This window comes from Cyphellophora attinorum (assembly GCF_001299255.1).
Source record: "Cyphellophora attinorum strain CBS 131958 chromosome Unknown Contig37, whole genome shotgun sequence".
Lineage (NCBI taxonomy): Eukaryota > Fungi > Ascomycota > Eurotiomycetes > Chaetothyriales > Cyphellophoraceae > Cyphellophora > Cyphellophora attinorum.
This window is the reverse complement of record NW_017253265.1, coordinates 7,254-27,351: the sequence shown is the minus strand read 5'-3', so window position 1 is coordinate 27,351 and position 20,098 is coordinate 7,254. Positions and strand designations below refer to the sequence as shown.

The 20,098-nt window shown below is 53.4% G+C and overlaps 7 protein-coding genes across 7 annotated transcripts; 4 read left to right on the top strand and 3 right to left on the bottom strand.

Moving 5' to 3' along the window:
• Positions 1-27: 27 nt before the first annotated feature.
• On the bottom strand, positions 28-1,920 carry AB675_1214 (uncharacterized protein; the record flags this gene model as incomplete). The annotated part of the gene is made up of 3 exons (XM_018141055.1): positions 28-393; positions 495-930; positions 989-1,920. 3 exons carry the CDS (start codon positions 1,918-1,920, stop codon positions 28-30), a joined length of 1,734 nt encoding a protein of 577 aa, XP_017995692.1.
• Positions 1,921-5,682: 3,762 nt separating this feature from the next.
• On the top strand, positions 5,683-6,642 carry AB675_1212 (Cell polarity protein alp11; the record flags this gene model as incomplete). The annotated part of the gene is made up of 2 exons (XM_018141035.1): positions 5,683-5,955; positions 5,989-6,642. 2 exons carry the CDS (start codon positions 5,683-5,685, stop codon positions 6,640-6,642), a joined length of 927 nt encoding a protein of 308 aa, XP_017995715.1.
• A 325-nt stretch (positions 6,643-6,967) lies between these two features.
• Positions 6,968-8,706, bottom strand: AB675_1211 (Centromere protein 3; the record flags this gene model as incomplete). The annotated part of the gene is made up of 4 exons (XM_018141025.1): positions 6,968-7,074; positions 7,125-7,998; positions 8,043-8,464; positions 8,511-8,706. 4 exons carry the CDS (start codon positions 8,704-8,706, stop codon positions 6,968-6,970), a joined length of 1,599 nt encoding a protein of 532 aa, XP_017995680.1.
• Positions 8,707-9,048: 342 nt separating this feature from the next.
• On the bottom strand, positions 9,049-9,893 carry AB675_1210 (uncharacterized protein; the record flags this gene model as incomplete). The annotated part of the gene is made up of 2 exons (XM_018141014.1): positions 9,049-9,765; positions 9,843-9,893. 2 exons carry the CDS (start codon positions 9,891-9,893, stop codon positions 9,049-9,051), a joined length of 768 nt encoding a protein of 255 aa, XP_017995637.1.
• A 624-nt stretch (positions 9,894-10,517) lies between these two features.
• Positions 10,518-15,808, top strand: AB675_1209 (uncharacterized protein; the record flags this gene model as incomplete). Its single annotated transcript, XM_018141003.1, has 4 exons — positions 10,518-10,891; positions 11,423-13,237; positions 13,291-14,159; positions 14,277-15,808. The coding sequence occupies 4 exons, from the start codon at positions 10,518-10,520 to the stop codon at positions 15,806-15,808; spliced, it is 4,590 nt and encodes a 1,529-aa protein (XP_017995628.1).
• Positions 15,809-15,996: 188 nt separating this feature from the next.
• On the top strand, positions 15,997-17,927 carry AB675_1208 (uncharacterized protein; the record flags this gene model as incomplete). Its single annotated transcript, XM_018140992.1, has 2 exons — positions 15,997-17,072; positions 17,123-17,927. The coding sequence occupies 2 exons, from the start codon at positions 15,997-15,999 to the stop codon at positions 17,925-17,927; spliced, it is 1,881 nt and encodes a 626-aa protein (XP_017995717.1).
• Positions 17,928-18,448: 521 nt separating this feature from the next.
• AB675_1207 (Ribonuclease H2 subunit A) lies at positions 18,449-19,533 on the top strand (the record flags this gene model as incomplete). The annotated part of the gene is made up of 2 exons (XM_018140981.1): positions 18,449-19,037; positions 19,121-19,533. 2 exons carry the CDS (start codon positions 18,449-18,451, stop codon positions 19,531-19,533), a joined length of 1,002 nt encoding a protein of 333 aa, XP_017995720.1.
• Between the last annotated feature and the right edge of the window lie 565 nt (positions 19,534-20,098).

Here is a 20,098-nt window from a genome sequence, read left to right as displayed (position 1 = left end):
CGTAAAGCGATCGTCACTGTTTCGAGGTCATGAATCGAAGATGGGCGCAAAGACGGCAACTCCGCGCGTCTCTAGCGCATATACCACTTTCCGAGTGACTTTCTTGTTCGAGATGACGAAGACCGCTTCTGCTTTGGTCTCCTTGTAGAGATGATAGCCCAGCTGCGCGAGGTCTGGGCGCTTGTTGATACCGGTATCGATGACTATCGCTTGAGGATCTCGAGAGTATACCATGTCGACGATCTCTTTCTGGTAAGTTGCGAGAGGATTTTTCGTGCTCCAAATGAGTCGAGGAGACTCGAGATGTGGCGCGCCCACGAGCAGACTAAGAACTGGACCAATGCCGGAGCCTGTGCATATTATGACGGTGGATTTAAAGATTGGGGCGATATGCTACAGGAAGAATGTTAGCTGTTTACTAGAGCACACCCTGGCGGCAGCTTCTGCACACAAGACATGCAGAAGCTGCCGTGGATCGACCGAAGACGACTCACCAGTATGCCGTGTGCTAGCCAGCCGCGCTTGTAGAGGTACGCGGGCTGCTCTTCGATGATCCTTCCGGTCCAGTCGCCGGCTCTGGACACGAGCAAAGAGAATCCCTTGCCGCTGTCTTCTGGTATTGACGCGAACGCATGCCATTCCCGCAAAGGCTTGTCCGTAATTCGCGGCGCCGAACACATTGGTACATTGGTATAGGTGAAGTGTAGACGAGCGGCGTGGTCCGAAAGCTTCTCAACCGTTACCGGCACCCGTCGCAGATTCAGCCATGGCGCAATGAGGCATACCGTGATGGCTATGAGCATATAGAAGGTCGGAGAGCTCTTCAGTAAATGTCGAAGCGACTCGGAGTTCGGTGCTTCGCTGGATACTATGGTAAGGAGAACGAAAAGAGCCCAGAATAGAGCAATGGCAGCCCATCCCGCAAATCGACTGTGCACGTCAGCGACATTCCTCGGGGCGGAAAATGGGTCTGAGCGGCTGTACTTACTGGCACCACTCAAAGTAGTCGTGGAAGCGCTGCCGGAAGTGTGGTTCTGCCGTAGCCACTATCAAGACCAGGAGAGTGTCCAAGATCGCAGTAATCGACAGCAGAACGTTTCGTGTTGTTCCAGTCGGTAGATCCGAGCTCTTGAAGATGGCAACAGATAGGACTGCAAACCAGACAGTACCGGCAATGGCTGCACCGCTATGCACACCTCCGAGGTGGTATATCTTCGCCACGAGCCTTCTGAGCCGAAGCGGCCACCATTGAGGGCATTTTCCAGCAGTGATGAAAAGAGCATTGATCACGAGCTCTTGTCGGACGAGTATTGCGGCGAGGAAGTTGGCGCTGCTGGCGGCGGCTAGGGTCGACAGCGGTCGTTGGAGGAGTCGAGGGTTTCCGACAGTACCGAGCAGGATCATCGACAATAAACTAGGTAGTAGGCACAGGATGTTGAGGCGGTGATATGTTATCAGCCAGGTATAGCGTAGGTTGCGATAGAAACGAGAAGAGTACTTCTTCACGGGCAGTGGGATAGCATGGTGTGGCGTGTCCATGAGAGTGGTATTCGAGCTCGTGCAGGACTTCCGGACGAGCTCTTCTCGATCGATGCCGGCGGCTCCTGTGGGATGATCGAGACTGCCAGTATGAGGTGTTGCTGCTGATGGGAAGGTGCTCTTGGTATCCAGTGTGCCCACTATTTCCTTCCCTTCAACGCCGAGACAAACACTATTCCCTGGCCTTCCAGATGATTGCACAGTCCGTGAATTATCTTGTGTGTTTGTCCTACATCCATTCCTTGATGATAAAGCATTCTTGTCAGATGATGTACTGGAGGTTTGTGACTTGTATCCAGGCTCATATCCAGGCTCAACGTCTTGATCACGCCAGTCTTCCCTGCTATCTGCTTCCTGCCCAGGCCCGTACAACAGTGGCATGTCTTTGCGAACCAAGGAGAACTCTGAGAAAGACACGCGCCACATATCAGTCTTGTGCTGTCCTTGATGCTTGTAAGGCCAGTATCTAGGTATAGTAGCATGTGTGTCAGATGCATAGCATACAGTCCTATGTACGTGGACTCAATGCTTGGCAGGATGCTTGGTGTCGGTTGGTGACCTGATAAGAAGGCAAGATAGATGTGGTTCCGTCCATTCCGCACGAAAATGTTCTGTATGTGATCGATTTAGTTGTTCTCGAAGGCTTCGAATACAAGTGATTGACAGGTGTGCAAGCAACGGCGAGGTGCAACGGTAAGACAAGGCGACGGAAATCACTCACCCATGGCCAAACCTGTCAGATTCGAGGCTACAGCGGGAAAGCCATGGCTATCCCACCAATCGCACATTGTGGCGAAGCATGGACAGTCATGGCAAGGACGAGAATCAGCCACTTCCGAGAGCACCGCCCTGGGTCCCCGCCACGACGTTGTCAGGTTCCGGGTACCAGGTATACAACACCTCGCACTGAGCATTGTGAACGGGAACATGCCACGCAATCATGGCAGAACCTGTCTAGTCTCCAGCAACGATCCGGCCTTATGGTCCCTGCACCCAGATCAGATTGAATGCAACGCGTGTGCGGATCACTCATGCACCCGAAGAGCTGAGCAGGGATTGCGGTCATGAGCTGAAGAAGAGAGTTCTGTATGCATCGGCTCGGGACGGCACATCAAGGCTGAGCGAACCATCGAGACCGTAATATCCAGAGAAAGCAGCGCCCCGTTTGTGCCTGAGGCTGATGGGCTCCAGAAATTCCAGCGGAACAAGATCCGTATACTTCCTTCCGCTGTATTCGATCTGGAAGCGACCTAGCACGCATGGCGATGATGTTCCGAGGCGCCTGTCTGGCCCTCATGTGTTTGCACATCCACGTACTTAATCAGTGGCGTCCAGCACGTAGAAAGCGCGCAGAGGATACATGTGATTCGATGAGCTAAGACTTCACACATGCTCCCGTCAAGTAGACTGCAAATTTAACAAGCTCTTCTGTAGACACAGGAAACTGGAGACCAGACATACCACCAGTGGAAGCCATGACCAGAGGCAAGCAGTGATTCACTTGAACGCACTGTTTGGGCGCAGCGTTTGAGCAATGATGCAAGCCGAGCTGGCAGACCAGGGCTGTGTAGTCCTTCACCTCCGTCCATTGCCGCGACAAGAACGAGTACCTCCCTGCACAGGTATGTCTCCCAAGAACCGATTCGATTATTGTCAGCAAAGTCGGTCGTCGTTAGTATTAAGCGCCACTTAAATCTGCCGCTACCCGTGCGTTCCAGACCACGCGACTATGGCGAGCGCCATTCCTTCGTCTGAACCGCGCGTCCGCGATGATAGTGCCACAAGCAAAGTGATCGCGCCGATCGAGAAGATCTGGGAGTCGCAGGACACAATCTCGATCACTGCCGAGACCGACGTCCTATCGTTTGCGTTCGCAAACCTGGGTCAGTACGAGCGAGATCTTCCTGTAAGACCCTCGCTATCCTGCAGAGAGTATGACTGACCTGTTCACGGATCTTCGTCGATGCGATCGACCCCAGCAGGTTCTTTTCCGCACAAGCAGCCGAGCTTGCGGTTCGAAAACTGATAGCAGGGTTCAAAGCCCACGGTCTGAAGAAGGGTGACTGCGTCTGCCTACATGCCTTCGATTCTGTAAGTGCCGCGCTACCCCCGCTGTCAAAATTGATGTAAAGTCATGCTGTATCACCCTTCTCCCCTTCCACGCGATCTGGAAAGAACGCGAAGTTGACGCAAGGTTCCTACATAGATTTGGTATCCACTACTATCACTGGTAAGCTCTTCTGATTGGTCTGAGGCGAGACTCTGACGCGTTCAACTAGGCCATTATCGGTGCGGAGGGCATCGTTTTTGGCATCAACCTTCGACTCCAGACTCAGAATTGAGACACTACATTGCTCCCACCAAGGCTAGAATAATCATCACCGAGGCTGGGTCATGTGATGACGTTCGCCAAGTTGCAGCATCGTGCGGCATTGGAGATGGAGCGCTGTTCGTCGTGGGCGAGGGTACAAGCGACCGTGGTCAGAGAAGTATCGAGGAACTGCTGAAATATGGCGAAGATGACTGGCGGCGGGCGGACCATGATCAGGCCTTCTCCTCATCGTCTACCGCGCTTATTGCCTGACCAGCGGGACGACGGGACTGCCCAAGATCGCCAAGATCCCCCACAGCTTTTTGGTGAAACAATCCGCGATGATTGAGCAACGTTTAGCTGCCAGAACGTACCAGGTAACGCAAGATTCTGCCCATCAACACGCTGTGTCCAACGCTGACGGTATGATAGCCTCGGCAGCTGGTCTGTCTGCCCATGTTCCACGCCTTTGCGGCTCCAATTGCATTGCTGCTCCCGCTTCGGTCAGGAACCACGACATATTATCTGTCTCGCTTCAGCCTTGATGCCTTCACCAGATCCGTTGCCGCTTTCCAAATTACAGACTTCGCGCTGGTCCCGCCCATCCTGACGACACTCTGGCGATCACCAGAGGCAAGCGCGTCGCTCAGATCCGTGCGCCACGTGCTTTGTGCCGGAGCTCCGATTACCGCTGCAATACAGAGCAAGCTGTATGCCTACTTGCATCCCGACGCGACCATTGCCCAGGTCTGGGGAGCCACAGAAGTGGGCTGGGCCACGACTTTCGACATCAACGAGAAGGACGAGAGCGGAAGCGTTGGCACTTTGCTTCCTGGAGTGCAGATGAGGCTTGCAGAAGCTTCTGAGCTAGATGGAGTGAGTAGTGGTGAAGCACTCATCAAGTCACCATCTGTGTTCACAGGCTATCTTGACAACGAAGCAGCCACTGCAGAGTGCTTCGATTCCGATTCATTCTACAGAACTGGTGATTTTGTTTCCATCCGCGACGGCAAAGTCTACATGCAAGGCCGCATCAAGGAGATTATGAAGGTCAATGGCTGGCAAGTCGCTCCAGCCGAAATCGAGACTGTCCTTCTGAGCCACCAGGATGTCTTGGATGCAGCAGTTGTCGGAAGCAAACACATTGGCAGTGATGGCTTGGAGGTGGACAAACCAAGAGCGTACGTGGTGCGAGCTTCGAAGCCGGGCAAGGAAGCGGTCGGTGAGCAGGAGATTGTGGACTTCGTCGCGTCGAAGATGATTGCGTACAAGCGCTTGACTGGAGGAGTGGTTTTTGTGGACGAAATTCCACGCAATACGACCGGGAAGATCCTTCGTCGATTGCTGCAGGAGCGTTAGTGCGAATTCACAGACGCTACATAGGTAGCAGACGGCCGGAGACTAGCATTCTTCATCTGTCGTTCTGACTTCTATACTACTCCCCCGGTCGGTATAGGTATGCACCCCGCAACATTTATATTCCGCTCGACCCTGGCAGCCATGCACAAACGCGGTATAGCTACGGGAAGTCTATATCGGAACCAAATAGGATTTTCGAGCAGCGGAAGCGTTTCTTAAATTCCAGCGTAGCATGAACAGATACGACCTCCTTCAGGCATGAATACTAGGTACATCAATCTGCTGAGACGCCAAGGCGTTGCCTAATTTTTCAGGCAACCTCGCCGAAGTTTGTTCTTCATAAAGCTGCTTCATTTCTATATCACATCAGCCTATACGCAGAACCGTCGTCTCCTCCCGAAAGGCTGATCAGTTGCTAAAATACCTCCTCACATCCGCTTCTGCTCGTAGCTGAGTCCCGCAGCACGCCGAGCATGGCTTTCACAGCCACTCAAGATCTACCATTGCAGATCACGGTACCATCAGACACGCCTTCGGCACCTCCACTTGTCTCCTCGGAGCGCCGTATCACTCCATCATGGACGATATCACAGTTGAAGACCAAGCTCGAGCCTATCACCGGCATACCGTCATCGTCACAATCACTACGCACGCGAGGGATCGACGGAACATGGATCCCGCTGGCGGACGACGAGGCCCAGGTCGGCGATGCCCGCTACGGTCTGCGGAAAGGCGCCGAAATTGAGGTGAGTTGATTGTGGATCTCAGACACTCTGCAGAGCGGGCCAGCCAGCATGACCGATGGCCCATCGCCAATGAGCATTTCAAGGACGGTCTATACTAATGCCGGGCCAGGTCCTGGACATCCGCCCTTCTCACCTCCGAGGCAACACCACCGCATTCAACGACCCCACCGTCGAGAAATACACCATGCCCGAAACTACCTATTCCACCCTCCGAACACAGTCCTCTCCTGGAAGAAGCAGCAGAAACTCGGTCGCTTCGATCCCAACGCCGCCACGCCCGCTTCCTTAGCCATCGAGCGTCGCGAGCACGACCGCTCAATCATCTCCTCCCGCGGCATCTCTGCCGGCGTCCGCTGCCGTGTCGGTGGCGATGATGGACGACGTGGGCTCGTGAGGTTCACAGGTGAGATCCCAGGATTGGGCGGCGAGAGGGAGGCTGGGTGCGTGTGGGTGGGCGTACAGCTGGACGAGCCGGTGGGAAGGAACGACGGCAGCGTGAAGGTGGAGGTCGTGGTCGAGACAGGGGAGGGCAACGAGAAGGTGGAGGAGAAGAGGACGCAGATGAGGCGAGTGTTCGAATGCGAGGACAAGTTTGGCGTCTTTGCACGTCCGGAGAAGGTTGAGGTAGGCGAGCAGTGGACTGTGCTGGATGATCTAGGCGTTGATGACGATATGGAGGAATTGTGAAGGAGTCGGGCATGCGGATGTACAAACTCTACGCTGCATCACAGTTCGAAGTACAATAGACGATAAGCTTGAAGTCCGGTCTGTCCAGGCAGGCAGGTTGTCTTCTCATATCGTGACTTGATACTTGGGTAGAATACAGTGGCCTATCGGAAATTGGTGCTCTCGGGAAAAAGACGCAGTAGCATCAGAGAGATCATGGGCTCGGCCATGGCGAAGCGTCAATCCTTCGAAAGGAGATACATAGTTCGTGATCATGGTCGTAAACCTGCGTTATCCTGTCACAACTCAGCATCACAATGCCATTGCTCGCACACGAATGATACAATCACTCCTCTTCTGCTTCTTCCTCTTCAGCAATGTCGACCATACAACCCTGACAGAAGACCAATCTTGCCTCAGTACCGTGCTCGTTCTCGATCGAATATTGGTTGCCTGGAATTGCATGTCAGTGAGATCCTCCTCTGCCACTGTCGAGCACTTACCTCGCGGTACCTGCCAGAAACCTCCCTTCCCAATGCCAAAAGTTGTCATCGTGCCCAAGATTGGCCCAACACTAACAGTGACCCTGCCCTTCAGCACATAGAATGTCATCTGCATCTTTTGCGAATTCTTGGGCTTTTTGATCCCACCTGGAGGCAGGTCGACCAATCCTACGGACATGAAGTTGTTGCTGAAAAGTTTGCTGTAGCGAAACTGTGCAGGTTCCTGGCCGTTCTTAGGTTGAGGGACATACGTCTGAATCGCTTGGCTTGAGTGCGCAATCTCGATTTGTTGCAGGGTGTTGAGTGGCAGTCCTTCAAGGCTGTCCCATTCAGAGACCGTACCGTGAATTGTGCCGGTATCGACTTCCCATGGCTCGACGTAGGTGGCTTCTTCGTCGGATGAGGAGTCGTCTTCAGCGGTGGCGGCTTTCTTCTTCTGTTTGCCCTTGCGAGACTTCTTGCCTTTGCGGATGGGGGTGTTGTGGTCTTCGGTGCGGATGATTTCCTTGATGCTATTCATGGGGAAGCGTGCGCCTTCTTTGAGTTCGGTATTCGGACTGCCACCCCAGACACATCGCTCGTTGCGCCAGTATGCAAGAGGCTTGACAGTCATGCGGCCACTGCGGGTGAGGTGAACGTTGGGATCTGCAGGAGTCTCCTTGCGGAGGACATAGAGAGAGCGAGGTGGGTCTGGTCTGGCTTTGACGCGCTCAACAACTTCGTCGAGCTCCTTTTCTTGTCGTTTGGACATTTTTTGGTTGTTGTCTTTGGCTTTGAGCGGAGGACGGCCTCTTTTTGTGGTCTTCGTGCGAGTGAGAGCTTTTGATTTGGCCTTTTTTGCGGGAGGGGCGGGTTGCTGTCGGATTTGCGCTTCCTGCGGGAATTGGCCGCGGTCGTGATGCTGAAGGTACCATCGACTTCCTCATCATCAATAGGCTCTTGAATTGGGATGTCTGCCTCGATCTGATCTTCAGGCTCGCCCTGGTAGTCGTCAATTTCAGCGGGCGCATCATCGACGAAAACCTGCGGCTGCTCGCTGTCTGAGCTCTGATAATCTTCCTCAATGCTCTGTATGATGGACTTCCTCTTCGCACGTGGCGACACTGTTGTTTCGTTCGTAATATCGCGGAGTGGGAAGGCCACGCTTGAGCGTAAGGCCGCTGTGTTCGCCCTCGATGGGCTTGAGACAGGCGCATCGTCCGGCACTTCGTCTGCCTCGTCGTCTGAGTGGACGGTCCGGAAGCCACCGTTGCTGCGGCGCGCTCGGCCAGAAATATTTGTCTTCCTGGGAGAGACCGAGCGAGGCAGACTTCGGCGTATGGATTTCGGAGCAGGAAGGGCTTGTGCAAGTCAGTCTCGTTCATGAGTGACTGGATCTCATCTCACCATCGCGCTCGAAGTCTTCCACAGAGTGAGCCTGTCTCAAAGGAGAGGGCTTCGCGGGGCTAGAAAAGATGTTGTCGATCTGCTCTAAGCCGTCTTCACCTGTGACTTGAACCGGGAGCTCCAGGCCAGTCCTTCGGCCAACGCGCCCTACACTCACGAAGTCTCCAGTGCGAATTTGCGCGTTGCGTCGAGCCATGTTTGAATATTCAGTGGGATTGTATTGTTTACTGAGAGAGACGAATTGAGATTGAGATCGCGGTCGCGTCTTCGTTGTAAAGCTTATTTTTCGCGTCTAAGCTATCTCTGGCCTAGCATCGGAGTTGCTATCATAACTCCGGAACTTTGATCTGACAGTGCTCACACACTGAATTCACTTCACCCCCAGTCTTCTTACTGGCGTAGCACAAGTCGAGGAACTCTGTCCTTGACATTCTGTACCGTATTCATGTGTGAATGCTGCTGCTCTGTTTCAGCCAGTCACCCTTCCAGACGACCTTGCTGTCCTTACCAAGGCCCTTTTTGGTAAGATTTTCGCCAATCAGGAGATGTTCTCGTCAAGATTGTCGTGCTTCGCGGGATCAGACGATGGCTGAGGTGTTGGATATTGCTTGCTAGCGATTTTCTTGACCTGCGGCGGTAGGGGTGGCAAGGACATTTCGCTGAAGACGCTGGCCTCGCGAACGGTGCGTTGATCTTGCACGGCCGCAACCAGGGGGTGAGGGACGTTTGTCATCTGGACATCTCCGCTGCTTGAAGCTGCGTCATCAGCAACTGCAGCTGCGCCCATAACTGCATCAATGGCTTTCCCTGACTGACTTGCGCGTTCATCAGCTTCGTCCTCCTCGTCGTCGCCATCTTCGTCGACCGTTTCCCATGCATCATCAACCTCCTCATGCTCGCCTTCGGACTCGTCAATAGCGTCTCCGGCGGGCACAACTTGGATCCGTATATGACGCGAATGGGTAACCGGCTTTCCCTCGTCTCCTTCGATCTGTGCCTTGGCAAGCGCTTGTTGGTTCTTCACATGTATCGAGAGATCATGTCCTTCGCCCAGCTCTTCGACCACATCCAGAATCAATTCATCAGCCTTACGTAGTAAGTCGTGGCGCTCTCGCTGCAACGCCTGGTCAGTCTCGCGAATGATTGACTGGTTGACCATGATTCTGAGGACTTTGGACAAATCAGGCTGGGATTGTAGTTGAAGGAGGATCTCGAGTCCTGCGTCAACATTATCATGGAGACAGTATTGCGTAGCCTGCGAATTAAGTCAGTCAATGCCATGGATCAGCACGACCGGCAAGAGGTGTAAAGGGCACGGGGAATGGTGCTTACTTGCAGGATTCGCTGCCAATACCATTGCTGAATAATGTCGAGGCCTTCCATTGCGGGTGTGTTGCGTGTACGACAGTATCGATGGCGGAAGACCAAGTCGATCTCAGGCAGGCGCAGTGCACGGGGTCCATACAGCAAGCAAGTGACAGACAATGGACAACAACGACTCAAAGGGTGTCTTTGTTTCTCCAGGCTTGCCTGCTTGCGCAAGTGAAGCCGTGATATCGAATTCCCTCCGAGATGCCAAGCCACTCTTGCTAACAAACACACCATCATTATCTTGTGCCGCTTTTTCTCAACCATCATTTCAATCGCTACCACTTCAGGCCATGCTACTCACAGATCGACTTGATGAATGCGATTGAGGCTTGATCATATCGCCACCAGCCTTCCACAACTCTTGTTCTCCAGCCTGCCGTGGACTCCTTCCGATCGACCACAATCGAAACTTGGTACCTGTTACCCAATCGTCACTGGTGCCTTCGATCTTGAGCCTTTGGCGCTTGGATTTTTGGTCACTCATCGCTTCGATTAGGCTTCAACCACATGCGCTGCTCGCTCATCAACGCCTGCGACCGAACTCAATTCAACATGCATGTTCGCGGCTGATCGCCGTCACTACTTCGCCAGCCGTCTTAGTGTTTTCCATGCCCTCTCCGCCACACAATCAACGACATGCCTCCTAGGCAAGCTAAGCGCACACAACCGGCAAGATCCGCCAAGAGCAAGCCCGTCGGTCAGAATGACGACTACGTACCAAATGATTCAGAATTGTCTGTCGACGATCTTGATATCATAGACTCTTCGTCTGTTGATCGGGTGGACTCTGACGAAGAAGCCTCGGAGAAAAAGCCTAAGGCGAAACGTAAGAAAGGATCGAAGAAAGTCGCAAGCAAGAGAACAAACACACTCAAGCAACGCAAGCAGCGCTCTGAACAAGAGAAGCTGACGCCATGTGGGGAGTGCGGATTTCTCATGTCCGCAAAGGGTGCTCTCAAGAATCGGTCTCGGGTCACGCATTACCGCGACTACCACCCCGAGTTGCTCCCGTATCGATGCTCGTCGTGCGGTATACGTTTCGACCGCTCCACCGCCTTATGGAAACACAGCGAAGCCCATCACCGTGTGCCTTGTAGGTACACAGACTGCGATGAGAGATTCCACAACGAGCAAAAAGCCTTGGCGCATGCAGAGAATCCCAAAAAGCATCCAAGATCTCATCACTGTGATCGGGAGGCTTGCAGTGCCATCTTCGGTACCGCAAAGAAGCTGAAGGAACACCATAAGCGTCATGATGGAGCCCAGTTTTGTTGCAGCGCGAAGTTGTGTGACGATAGGTTTTCATCGCAGGAAGAATTACTCGAGCACGAGAAGAATGTTCACAAACATAGCATATGCTACCTATGCAGTCGGACCTTCCCTACCGCTCATCAAGCCTCAGCACACGTATATGACAATCACACTCACGAGCTTTGCCTCTGTGCAGAATGTGACTTCGAGATGGACGATCTTGATTCCGCGGCGAAGCATCTGCTAGATATTTGCTACCCAGGAGACTTGCATAGCCTGCTGATTCGGAGGTCGGAACATGGTGAACTCCACATGAAGTACGACCACACGCCTCCTGCTGTGCCTCCGCCTCTACCTACGACATTGAAGCCGCCGTTGCCAATGACTGTGCGGGCTGAGCTAGTGACGCAGGAACGCGTTGATCTACTACGTACGATTGTGCGGCATGTGGCACGACGGACGTCTGATCCCGAAGACAGCTCGATCGACATGACAGCAGAGCCCTCAGATGAGGCAGCAGAGACATTGTCATCGCGTCTCGGTGCAGCTGATCACACCGACCAACCAGACTCGAATGACGTCGGTGAGAGCGCCCTGCCAGTCACAAATGATGTCGATCAAAGCGCGGCGCCAGCTTCAAATGGAGCCGACGCAGTTCCATGTCCGACCGCGGTCCAGCCAGCCATCGAACAGCAGTTTATAGCAGGAGCCAAGTTGATGGCATTCAGAGACAGCATACATGCTCTGCCCGACGGTGCCCGTCATGGGCAGACAAGCAAATATCTCTCTCATAGAGAGATTGACGGCTTGATCCAGTCCATTCTCCGCCTTGCGGCTGGTCCAAGCATTCGTCAGGTACTGTGGGAGATGAGCAGTGTTGAAGCACATACCATGAACTTCCGAGAGCAAGACCTTCTGATGCTGTCGCTCAAGGTAACGCACCTACGTCTCTTGCAAGAGCACTACGCTCTTCTGGGAAACAAAATTCGATGGCTTCTTGAGCGAGTGCCCTACTGGGTTCTGCTGCTCCCGCGAGATCTCCACCCCTGGCTTGTCGCTGCTGCCAGAATACTAGCTCATGCGGAAGATGCTTCATTTCCGACCCTTTCGATAAACTCATGGCCTCGATGGACTTCAGTCTTGGTGTCTCACTTATCGAAGGCTGATTCCTCCTGGCCTCAGACTCGTAATGAAGTACTGGCCGGCCGCACAAGCCTGATAAGATCGTACAAGAGGTTGTCGAGGAAAGGCATCATGGTCAACTTTTTGCAGGCGGTTCACCTTCACCAACATAAGCAGTTTCAGATACCGTGCACAGGCCTAGACACCGATCAGTTGTTCGCTGTTGCCAGTAGCGCCTTTGATGCTACGCGCGTGGGTCACGATAGAGAAACTGTTCATATGCTCACACTGTATCAGATTGATGAGCAGTACCGGCGAGCTGCTGAGCTTCTACCACCAACTCCAAGTGCTTCCTGCTCTGGCCCTAATGGATGCACGGCGGAGGTACATCTCTGCTTTGTGTGCTGGCGTGGTACGCCTTGCAGCGAGCTCGCGGTCGACCAAGCAAGTCACCACGATATCTGTATCAAGTGTGATAGGAAGCTCGAGCCCTCAGCAAAACTGTATCCACAACGATGGGTGCGCGAGGTTCTAAAACGACTCCATAGGCGCTCTCGGGATGAGAAGATGGCCTGCGAATTTAGACTGCCCATCGAACTCAACGACATGATGACGGAGAATATATCAATTGTCCAGGGCGAGTTACTCCCGCTAGTCTACGATGCAGAAGGATGTGTATTTCTCGACGGACTCATCGATCAGACCATCAATTTTGGGAAGGGGAACATGACCCACTCCGGACAGCTTAGAAACTACCTTCGTGCCACAGTTGACGGACATCATCCTTTCGTGATCGACAAGAAAGAGGGAGTGTTGTTCACACGCAACCACATGCGTGGAAACATCAATCTCATCTCAGGGTCGCTCAATATCCCATTGGGACCGTATCCAAAGTATTTGCTCATCTGCTTCAAAGCCTTGAGAGACGCTTATGATGCACCACCTGCCAGCGGCTTGATCAATACAAAGCAGCACTCGCTCTTGTCCTCGAGACCCGCATCAACATGGCCGAAATGGGAAAGCTGACATCAGACAGACTCGGTGATCGAGCTGGTCAGCCAGTCAACAACGTTACAGAAATTTACCAGCAAGCTTGCGTCAATGGAGCTCTCTTGCCTGATCGCATTCGCTGCAAACCCCGAGCAGAAGTCTGGAGATTGACCGGCAAAGGATCCAGGGGCTCGGCATACATCAAAGACTCAGACTTCGACTTCAAATACCTTTATGAGGAACTTCATCGCATTGCTGCATTGCCGAAGTATCGATTGACCGGAGAGCATTCGGATGGATTCGACCTCACAAAGCTGTGGCTGAGAGACGGCGTCTTCGCGCCTTTCTCTGTGTTCAGCGTCTTGGTCGGATATGACAATACAAGTATGCTCCGACTGCTCGCCGCAAAATTGCACATGATGCGGAACGACTGTGATCGCAAAGAGAAGAACACAATCGACCGGCCTGACGTGGGTCTCGGAGAATTCATTTTGACTATTGCTCATCTGTGGTTCGGCATGCTTCGGACAGACCTCGATTTGGGTTTCCCACCTCAGATGTGTGGGCGTGACGGTGGCGGCTGGGTACCGCTCGCCAACATTCTGACTCTTCTGTGCTGGTCAGTGGGCCATAATACTCCTGGCGAGGCGATGACTACGGGTCTAAGTGGTTACAATCCAGCGAAGCGGACACCGACTTCCTTTGTTCGGGCGGACTGCAACATGCTGCTTGAAACCTACCTTTGGAATGGGATGAAATGGGATTATCCGCGATCAGACTATGACGGTATCAGCGGCCAGATCGACAAAGTCAGGGACAAGCCCCTACGCAATGCACCATGCCCGTTCCCACCCGAAAACCTGTCTCAGCCAGCCTACATCAACGAAATTGATCGATTATACCCTGGCGACCCCGGTTGGCCCACTTCCGTCGACGACAATGACCACTCCGACGACGATGATGACGATGAAGGACCACAGCTCGAAACGTCCATCTCCCGGGTGCACTGCTCCTGCGGCACTCCTACTGAAGTCGGTCTTGCCCTCGAAGACAATCCAGACCTCGTCCGCTGCAATCTATGCGGCGACTATCAGCATGTCGAATGTGCTGAAGTGGGAGATCGCGAGGAGTACTTTTGCGCTGGATGTAAGCCTTTCATGGACGATGATGAGAGCGACGCGCCAGCGTCAAAGGACGGCGATTCGAATGTCCTGCCAGGCTCGAACAATCCGAATTTCAGACCCATTAGAGGCTCAGGTGACGCCAATTCAAGCGCCCTGCCAGCTACGAGTGGCGGCCCGCTGAACAACAATCCAATCTTCTCCGAGGACCAAGCTCTCAAGCCGCGCAACATGCAGCGAGTAGGGGATTCGTGCTTCATTTCCGCTGCACTACAAGTTGCTCTTCGACTCCCCTCTGTACAGGAGAGTGTACAGCTACCAGCAGATATTTTGATCACTGGGCGTTCCCTGGACGATGAGGTGATACGCGAAGATGAGAAGAATGGTTTTCCAAAGCTTTCCAAGTACTACAAATCCATCCAAGCCCTGTACGAAGAGCTACTCAAGGACGGTTCTTCTGTACCATCTAGCTTCACTAAAGTAATTCGTGATGCTGCGATGGATATGAATCCGTCCTTCAGACCATCCAAAGACTTCAGCAAGGCGACTGCCGGATACAACGATGCCGCCGAATTCCTCGGCTTCACCTTGCAACAGATCGTACACGTTCACGATAGATCTGATAACGCGATCGTGTTTAACATAGGGGCCGGTGAAACCTTTCTCACACGGTTCCTCCAACTGAAGCGTCTCTACGAGAACGAGACTAAGTCTCTCGACAGCATCACAACGGAAGCGCGCAACTACATGGCTGCTTGGCACAAAACTGGTCGCGACTCGAAGCTGGCACGGGATTTCGACCTACATAGGGTTTTCGAGTATGCATGTCCCAAGTGCGGTATTCGCCGAGAATACAGCACTTCTCATATCCAAACGCTGTCAGTTCCTGGCGACATTCCGCCCAACCAGGCGTTCAACATGAGACGATGGGCTGAAGAGACAGAGGACCATATCTACGAATCCGTGTGTGACATATGTCAAAGTCATGTCACGCCTGGAACCAGTGAGATTGGTTGGGCTTTTTTGAATACCCCGAAGTTCTTGGTTGTAAGAGTAGATCGCTCCTACGGAAGCGTCTTGAAGCAGAACCGCCTGGTGGACCCTGACGACACAATTGACCTGGAACACTTCATGACGGGACGTTTGCCATCAGACGATACGTATCCTCTCAACACCCCAACCAAGTACCGAAGAGTCAGTGTCGTGGCTAGCGTAGGCGGAAACCATTACGTTGGTCTAGTTCGCCGCGAATCGACGGAGTCCTGGCTACTGTTCGATGACTTCCGCAAAGGCCGTGCGGAGGAGATTATCATGGAAGATATTGAAGACCGTTGCCCGGGCTTTTGTGAGACACTGATCGTCTATCGACTGGAAGAAGAACCACAACCAGAGCCTGATCCACCAGTGATTGGCTCTATCGAGGATGACCATGAAGGATCATAGATCCCGGTGACCATGATCAAGATCAGCATATGCAGGATGTTGCCGGACACGACAAAGCTCCCAATCGCCCCGGTATAAGCTCATTGACACATCGGCCCAAGTCACCCATCCGTCCCAACTTCTCTCCTCTTAGCTCACCCGTACCGCAGCCCAGCTCACAGGTTGCTTCTACCGATTCGGATGTCGGGATGGCAGCACCTTTTTCACCTGGCGCAACTTTTGTGGCGGAGATCTTGTCCGGTGCCATCCAGCCCAATGTTCAAGTTCATTCGGGTGCAACAGAGAAGGTAGGAGACCACAACCAGGCGGCCATCGACGGTTTACTCGGCATGTACTCTGAGGGAAAGAAGGACGCTACTCTGCAAGCGCCTCCTGCGTTGACCTCATCTCACGCCATGGAGGAACCACAGTCCATGTTCGCAACATCAGCAGATCAACCTACGGGTTCGGACAACGACTTCCAGTCAACCGGCGTCGATTTCCTTCAGTTGCAGCCGTGGCCGCAAGCACACAGCCATCAGCATCGAACACCTCACTCAAGTATCGGCATGAGTGGGCTGCTTCTGGAACGTTACTCGCAAAATTCTGCTCCTGCGACAATGCAATCAAGTCAGCCATACCCGGAACTGCACCGGCAGATACAGCAGCTGCAAGCAGATGTTGCACGTTTGAGGCCCCTGGAAGCAGAGAATGCGCGACTGAGACGCGTGGAAGCAGAGAATGCGCGACTGAGGACTCTGGAAGCAGACAACGAGAGACTACGGAACCACATCAAATCTATTTCAAGTCACTTGCCGCTAGCAGTCTCTGCAGTCCCCAATGCGTCTGCTTCCAAGTCTACTGAAGGCGTGACTGCTGGTTCTGACGCGGAAGACGCTGAGGCGGACTCTGCGGCTGTCCAGAAGGATCCTGGCAAGGAAGTTCCAACGTCTTCTACTCAGTACGTCCTCCTCCGGGAAGCCGACATTTCGAAGATAGTCTCAGCTACGGTTGAAGAACTGAAGAAGACGATCTCAGCGGAGTTTGACGCACGTCAGAGAACTTCTCAAGCAACGTTTGAGGCCTATCAGAAGAATCTCGAAACACAACGTGAGAGCGAGAAGGAGGACGCCCAAGCGGTACGGAAGGCATGGGAGATCCGTCTCGACACCCAAGGCGAATTGACCGACGCAATCAGAAATAGCATGGTAAAGCACCGTGATCAGCTTGCCCGTCTGGAAGGGGAGGTCAACCATAACTCCGCATTGCACACTGCAGGCTGGGTGTTCTACGAGATCAACTTGACAAAATCAACAGTTGCAAATGCGAGCCTAGCAAGCCCGCGGACGACAAAAGTCTGCGGACTAAGCTTAAAGCTCGACTGCCTGGATCACGGAGAGACGCATCCAACGAACAGCCATCAAGTCACCCGCAGCCCATCGGCACCGCACTGGCTCCGAAGAATCAGATGCCAAATCCTGACAAGCGCCCGGCTGCCGACAGCCCAACGGACTCCCGGGAGAAGTCGGCTTCGAAACGCAAGAAAATCAAGCTGACTTCTGCCAGCCTTGCTGCGATGGTCGCCAACACCGCCGAAGGAGCCAAGGAGAAGGTCAAAGCAAGATTTCGACCTGGCCGTCCGCGTTATGAACCGCGCGATGCGCACCCTCAGCGCGGCAACTTACGTGAATTGGTTGACTACATGATTTCGACTGAACCTAGAGTCGACACTCGAGATGTTCATCAACATACTCGTCCACCCGCTACAGGCGACCGAAACATGCAGCAACCACGTGTTGCAGCTGGTGCCAGCGACGGTCAGCTCGGACGTCCTCTGCAAGCGGAAGCCGACGAGGCCGCTGGCAGTGTTGCGCAGCCAGCAGGGTTGAATAACGGTGGAGGACTCCAGGCATCATCGAACCCACGACCCCTTTCAGGATTCAAGGCTCGACCTGCTTATCAAGGCAACTCACTTCAGGGTTTCGAGGAGAGAATGCACTCATATGTTCCGGATCAGGAGGAGGCCAAGGAAGAGGGTCGGGAGAAGAAGCCATCCGAAAGCGCTGAGTCGGGACGTCCTTGGAGCGAACAACCAGCCACGCCTCCAAGAGAAGCTCCAGACAAGAATTTGAACGCATAAAGTTACGACGCAGTTGGCAGAGATTCAGGCCATTGAGGTAGCAGGGGACAGTGCGAGAATATGCTGTCGCGACTTGTGTGCTGGAGGTTTCGCTGGTGGTGGGCAGGGGGACATAGAAAAAGTGCATCCCACGTTGCAGCACCGTCCGTAGCTTGAGCGCACGTTCGCTGTCGGTGGCTTCGTGAGTCCAGAGTGCAATGGAATTATCATTATGGTGAAAATTTGCTGCTCCCACGTCCTCTGTGCTCTCTCAAAGCAACTCATATGCCGTCAATGGACAATGCTTCGCGATTAAAGTGGATCCTGCCGTGTCCAGGTGGGCTCCAACAAACAAGCTAAGCCGTAAAGAGTAAAGACGCGACGCGTCACGCACGTGACACTCTCACCGCGAGTCCGACTTATCAACCTGTAACTTCTGTAGGATCCTTGATCGAGAATAGCCTAATACGTGCTTCGAACGTGTCTTGGGAATCCATGCTTCCTGCATTCCAGCAGCAATCAAGCAGCAATCAAGCAACACAATGTCTGAAGAAAGTACCACAGCAGATGTTCACGTCCCAAGTTCGGTCGCCATCCACCACCTTGAACTCATTCATGGGGATTCATACTCACATTTTTCCGAAAGGCCCATCAACATCAAGCCGAACGTGATAGGAAAGCCCGGTACGCCCGTCGTGCTTGGTGTCGACGAGGCAGGCCGTGGGCCGGTCATAGGGCCTATGGTCTACGGCGTCTTCTACTTGCCGGTTGAGATTCAGCAGTCCCTCCTGACCAACACCTACCGCTTCGACGACAGTAAAGCACTGACCCCTGCTGTCCGGGCCAACCTCATGAGAGCAGTGTGCACCGAGACAACAGATCTCTACGCATCATGCGGTTGGGCAATTCGATCGCTCAGCGCGAGAGATATTTCCGCCGGGATGATGAAGAATGGCGGGGCGTACAACTTGAATGCCCAAGCAATGGACACGACATTCGACCTCATCCAGGGAGTTCTGGACAAGGGAATCAACATTACAGAAATCTACGTTGACACGGTGGGCATCCCCACTGTATATCAGAAGAAACTGGAGAGGATCTTCCCTACAATTAAGATCACAGTCGAAAAGAGTACGTATATCTACGCCGAGCCAGACATCGATCTTCCGGCTCTGGGCCCTCCCAATGCATGTTCAATCTAACAGGTGCAACAGAGGCCGATTCACTGTATCCGTGCGTCAGTGCCGCCAGTGTCGTCGCCAAAGTCACCCGCGATGTCAGCTGTGAGAAGCTGTACGAGGAGTATGCCCGGATGAAGGGCGAGGAGCACGACGCCGCGGGCTGGGGCAGCGGCTATCCATCAGATGCGAGATGTGTGGCCTGGTTAAGGGAGGCACTGGACCCGACGTTTGGTTGGGGAAATGAGTGCAGATTCAGTTGGGGAACCGTCAAAGATATGCTGGATGCGAAAGGTGGCCCGGGCACACGAGTAGACTGGCCTGCATTGGGTGATGAGGACTCCAACATGCAACTGTCGAACTATTTCAGTGCAGCATCTGCTGGACCGAAGACGGAATCAGACGAGCTACGGCTGTGGTATGGCAGCGGTTGTTGTGATGTATTTTGAGATTCGCAAATCACAATAAATCCGTCGAGATCGTGGCGTTATTGATCGACCGTGCCACAATTATTCTGCGTTTCCTTGCTTCAAACTCGAGTGTCGGGCCACAAGGAGGCGAACGTTCGGATATCACGCCAGCCAGTGAGCTATTCGACATGTGCTTGACGTGATGATCGACTAAGCTGGGTTCAAGCATTCGAGCAGCTACCTCTTCTTCCCTTCCCATCAGCATAAGTGATAGTGGTAAGGGACGGCCTTTTAGACACCGGACTGACGAGTCTACATCAGTGTCGCACTCTTTCGGTCGGGAGCGTTCACTTTGATACCTCGGTCCGGGCACCACTCAGGACGCCGTTGTATGTGACGGGCCCGCACTCTCCGTGATAACATCCAAACGTCTGACTCGTGAGCGATTCCAACAGACGGTACTACGGCAACCGCCTTGGCCTGGCAGGTCCTACTGAGGGTTTCCTGTTATCGTGGATCGCGTCGAAGGCTAATTGAAGGTCCATTCAATCACAGTGACACTGCTCAGTGCTGCGAGACTCCTGAAATTTGTTGGTATTGGCCA